Source organism: Nicrophorus vespilloides, unplaced genomic scaffold, assembly GCF_001412225.1.
Source record: "Nicrophorus vespilloides isolate i.1.1-1 unplaced genomic scaffold, Nicve_v1.0, whole genome shotgun sequence".
Lineage (NCBI taxonomy): Eukaryota > Metazoa > Arthropoda > Insecta > Coleoptera > Silphidae > Nicrophorus > Nicrophorus vespilloides.
This window is the reverse complement of record NW_017099730.1, coordinates 267,865-273,759: the sequence shown is the minus strand read 5'-3', so window position 1 is coordinate 273,759 and position 5,895 is coordinate 267,865. Positions and strand designations below refer to the sequence as shown.

Genomic DNA, 5,895 nt, shown 5'->3' with positions numbered 1-5,895 from the left:
GAAACCATAAGCAGTATCACAATCGCTATTTTTACATAACTTCTGAGAGTCGCAGTTTCTTCTCAAAAAAATCCTTTTATATAGTTTAAACATAGTTAATTATTTACTTAAACAAATAGAATATATTAGAATAAGTTTATTTTGTTTCGATAGAAAAAAAAATGTATAGATTTTTAGACAATTATTATTTATTAAATTGCATGTAATATTTTTAATCATCTATGATCATTGGACTAATTTAAATAATATATTTATACATTTATTTTTATTAATCTTACTAAAATTATAATCACATAAAATTGATTTAGCACTTATAATCATTACAAGTAGATTACTTATTATAATTACAACTAATCATTGCACTGTATTATTAAACATGTGCAGGAACTTGTTAATAAAATTAGTTTCGTATGTATTCATGCTTTTATTGTAACAAAACTAATTTATAAAGGGTTACGTGTTTGCGTATAAATGTGTGTATGTGCGTGCATCCTTTTTTTATTTGTGATGGAGTGAATTTAGCAAATTGGATATTCTCTCAATTTATTTGGATGCGAAAGTTACATGTGTATGTGTTTATATATATATATATATATCTAGGTATGTGCGAGAGCTGCAGAGGGAATATGAATTGAATATGTGATGATAAAACGAGGCTTTTTCTCGGTCCGTTTGTACAGAACACAACATCATCATCCTCATTGAATCATATCCGCTCTTCAGCGGAATGTTTCGCTTTATGTTTTGTGAAATTTTTCAATCAGTGTTGTCGTCCATTAGTTATATTATGCTGCGCCTGTTTGCCTAATGCATTCTGAATGAATGAATGAGCCCCCAGAACAAGGAGGAATTTTGCATAACGCTGTTTGCGTTCGCCGCGAATAAGGGCGAATCTCGCATCCCTTAATCAGACTAGTTTATAAAGCCGAGCGAAAAAATCCCTTTTGTTGTATTTTGACGACTCTAGACAATGCCAAATATGGGGTAATTTAAAATTATACTACGTTCCTGGACCCCCACACCAAGCAGACCCACCTACATATATATAAACATCCACCCCGTCTGTCTCCTCGTACCCCTCATCAACCAACTCACTCCGCGCTATTTTTTCTGTTTTGTTTTTTTGTTCAATCCATTGTCCTCTGTCAGCGGCATAAAAAACACATAAACACACACATATACACAATAATGATAATAAAACCCATTAAAGTAATTAACTTCAGCGCAAGTAAGGTTCGAGTATGTTCTCGATGAACCAGCCCCAATCGAATTTCAGATGATCCCCATCTACAGATAAAAATGATAGCTTATTACTCATCTCCATATCCTGAAGCCCCAATCGATTCTAAAACATAAAGAATTAATATATTATTATTATGAATAGGGGAGAATTGTTGAATTCGAACCTGTGCCTAGGTTGGACCACTGGTGTAACAGATTTAATATAGGAAATTGCGACATATTGTAACCAATGTTGGCTATAAATACATAAAGTTGACTAATTCAATAACTTATGCATTATTAAAGTAAGTAATCAAAATATATCATTAGGTTTAAATAAAATATTTTCAATTGCTTATATTGCTAATTTTAGATCACAATTGCCTGAATTGGTTTATATGAATTTAGAAGCAGATTAATAAAAAAAACAAAAAAGTAAATTTATAAATTTTTGAAACAATGAAGTAAAAAAATAAAGACATCTCGCATGATTTTTTGTTTCACTAAAGTACATCATTTTGATAGTATCAATTCTTCACTCCACTTCTGTTTTCCTTTATTTTTTTTTATAAATAAAAATTAGTTTAAGTGGTCCAAACTCGGCAACTTATTGATATTAAAATTCAAATTACTTACATCTAAATAGATCTTAGTGTCTTGCAGTTTATCGACAATCTCCGATTGACCAGGTTTATAAAATCCAAACCATTCGGATTCTATCGGTTGCACCATCGAATCCTTCTCGAACTTAATCATAACGAACTTTTCTAAGCTCATCAACCTATCAATATAAGTTTGATTAATGTTCACTTCATTATTGATGTCAGAGAGGAATGTGCTTCCTTTCTTGTATTCATCTTCCTTTAACGGATTGTGCCAATATGTCGCTTGCACCAAGAAATTCTGTACGGCTCTAGTGATAAAAATATATATAGAATAGTATTCAATTATTTTCCTGATGACTTACTCCAAATATGCTGCATGGTTTAACAACTTTCTGATGTAATCGCAGAGTTTGTGATCGAGGCTCGCGCAATTTGGGAGTCCGTACACACCTTGATGTTGGCCTCCGATAGAAATTAAATTCTTCACTTGAATACCGTCGCATCTCTGCACCAAAGCTCGCCTAAAAATAAACCGATTACAATAAAAACATTAGACCTAATTCAATGATGCAAATCATGGTTAAAACAACAGATTTATATTGGGTAGGTTAGTAAAATCAACGAGTTGCTTAGGAGTCTTATAAAAATTACGTTTGAGCTATTTTATTATTTGGGTAATTTTATGTACCATATTTCATCGAAATCTGTTAAACCCTTTATTATACAAAGGATTATAATAATTTTAATTATAATATTTATTGACATTTTCGACAAATTGAATTATTGTTTTTTACACAATTCTATTTTTATAAAATTAAAAATAATTTAAGAACAAATCAGTATCTTTTTTACTTATTTTGAATTATTTCAATTAGTTCACTACTTATTAACAACAATCTTATTTGAACATGAATATTTAGTTAATTTGTTCATAGTTACTAATCGTCACGTTCTGAGATAAAATTCAACCATTTATTTACTTTTCTGAATATTGATTATTTGAAACCGGACTAATCGAGCACTTTTAAATCTCATAATAAAAGAGACTAGACTCTATAGATCAAGGCTGCACAAACAGTCGGTTACGATCAATGTTCTTACATATTATATTATAAACATAAAATAAAAAAAAGAAATTCTTTAAATAATGAATCTGATGATCAATGTATATTTTTCATCGTATGATCCCGTCTTTGAAAATATTGCAAAATCTATGCAATGTAAATGATCTAATTAGTATTAGTTTTGTATTAGTATTTATTATGTTCCTAATTTTCTTATTTTATATCAGATATTATATAAATTGTATAAAACAAATTCAAAACGTACAATAGTAAATCCGCACTAATCGAAACCGCACTTTGCGAGGTATATATAAACTGTGTCACATTACCTAATTTCTATCGGTAATTTCAACAATATATTTTAGTTCTTTACATACACCAAGGCTCATATCAAAATAAGTAATTTACAATAACAAACAAAAAAATCCCATGAAACAATTGTATTATTATCAATAATTCGCATTGTTAATTATTCGAAATAAACACAATAATTAGATTTTTTAATAAGTATAAAACACGATCCATGCTATTGTATAACTTGGTTTTAAGTGTGTTTTCTATACTTTTATATATTTTTTTATATTGTTGTATATACCAATAAAAAAATAATAAGTAAATATCATCAAGTAATGAAAATGTATTAAATGTAGTATAGTTTTATGGAACAGGAAGTTTCTATTGCCAAAATAAGACGTTTTTAGTATGTATATAGATAGTCGTAAATAAACAAAATGCTATACTCGTAACGAATGTTAAAGATACTCTTTCTAAGAGTTCACCAGTTCCAAGTTTTGACACAAGGTGTCATTTTGCGACAATGTAATACTATCCAATTTTGCGTCGCAATCCTTAAGTTGAAAAACACTGCTCCAATATACTAAGATTATTTAGTTAAACTTATTCTATGAAATAGATATATGTAATTCACAAATTAATTTTAATAATTTCATTTATGTATTTTGTATATTTATGTACTTTTATTTATATTTTTTTTATTATTAATTTAAATTATTATTCAATAAAATATTTGAAATTGTGTATTTCCTTCTTAAAAATTGAACTAGAAAATAGTGAATTTAATCCGCAATGACTCAGAATCTAGAATATAGTAATTGATACGCACTTGATTTTCAAAACATTCCAAGGAAACTGGATATCTCATGATTCATGTTCATTTATAATTATACTTAAATTTGCATTTATTTGTAATATTTGTATGGATAAATTAGGTTAAAGTTATTTTTTTCATTCATTATTCGCTAAAATAACAAGAAAATTCCTATCTGAACGATTTGTTCAAGGAGAAAATGAGAAAGTGTTAGTTGATGTCATAGATTTATTATTCATAGAAAAAAAACATTTGCAAACTTTTTTGACCGGTCAAGATGGAAAGTCACTTCTTCTACACATATCTTATTATTACAAATCATAATTGATATAACTTTCAATAAACTTTGTTTTAATATTAATATTTAAAATATTTTTTATATGTACTATAGAATGAAATAATCTTTATATACTATACTATATAAATTATAATAAATATTAGAATAAAAATGGTTCTTGTAGCACTAAAAGTTCACCACTGCTGAACATTTTGCGTAGCGATAGTCAACGCTGATTGGTGAAAGATGAAACCACGCCCCAAACAAAAGATACAGAATAGTAAGTGTTATGAGCTACCTAATTTTAACAGCTAATATTTATAATTAATAGCTAATAATTAAAATTAATAATATTATTATTTGCTAAATATTCTTCTAAATTTCAAATTAAAGTAATTTGTTTGTATTTGCTTGCAGTTTCTTCATTTAATTATATTTAAAAACATAAAGAAAACTTTTTTTATTTTATTAAAAAATTAATAAATGTGATTCAGTTTCAAAATTATAATTAATCATTTTTCATATATATTTATGTAAACTAATCAAAAAAATAAATAGAATAATATTTCTTACAAGTATTAAGTGATTATTACTATCATCAAATTAATAATTAAAAGATAATTATTTTCATTTTGAAATAATCTTAAATATCAATCAAACAAATTAATGATTACACTTAAAAATAGATTCTATTTAATTAAGATATATAAAAATAATTAGATAAAAACAGCAATTAAATCAAAATATGTAAATGTGTTAATTGCTTTTTGTAATGAAATACAACGGAAATACATACGAATTTGATAGTCCTTCAATTAAAAGCGCATCAGGTTGAATTGCCGCATCAATTTTACAAGAGTATTATGAAACGATGTTGATTGAAAGTCATAGTAATAAGAGGAACTTTCACCTGATTCAATAATGAAAGAGTATTGCATAAATGTAAAGTACTTACAAAAATTGTGCACCCTGTGAAAAGCCGATGGCATTGAAACCGCCGACAAGACGATCATCATTCCTGACCATCTCGCAGGCCTTCTCGATCTGCTTGTTCGGATGCATGAAGAACCCATTCTCAACATCTTCTATCTCGTTAGAGCCCATCTTGATGGAATGCACGTAGATGCCGGGCATCGATTCATTTAATTTCTTCTTTATGGATCCGAGGCTGAAGTCGAAACAACAGCTGTCGCCTAAATTGAAGGAATCGCGTGAATGAGAATCAAAATAAAAGAAGAATAGAGAGGCGAGGAAAAACTCAAATTCGGTATAAAAGAAAATCAATTTCCGAACGAAAGAAAATTGCTTTTACATGAATCAAACGCAGCGGGAATCGCTTTGTTCTCGCTCTTTTTTTATTTGTTATGTTCGATTTTGTTTATTTATTTTTTTCTTCGTTGTTTTTTGTTAAATTTCCTTACCCATTCCGTGCCACATGACGATTGGAGTAAACTGCGAATCTTTTCTTTCGCATTCTGCCGTCGATAAGGAATACAGAATGTAGAAGACGGTTGAATACGAGAACGCGCCAAAGTACTTCATATTGTCTGTGCCGGGTCTAAACTCGGACTGTAATGAAGTAATGAGCAAAGCACTCTTTAAGTGGGGGACTATACGTGA

The 5,895-nt window shown here is 28.5% G+C and overlaps 1 protein-coding gene across 1 annotated transcript; it reads right to left on the bottom strand.

Annotated features, from left to right (window-relative positions):
- Positions 1–296: 296 nt before the first annotated feature.
- On the bottom strand, positions 297–5,895 carry LOC108565428 (palmitoyl-protein thioesterase 1). Its single transcript, XM_017924874.1, has 5 exons — positions 5,697–5,895; positions 5,231–5,468; positions 2,189–2,347; positions 1,858–2,134; positions 297–1,345 (listed from the first exon to the last, which is right to left on the bottom strand). Exons 1-5 carry the CDS (start codon positions 5,815–5,817, stop codon positions 1,220–1,222), a joined length of 921 nt encoding a protein of 306 aa, XP_017780363.1. The 5' UTR covers positions 5,818–5,895; the 3' UTR covers positions 297–1,219.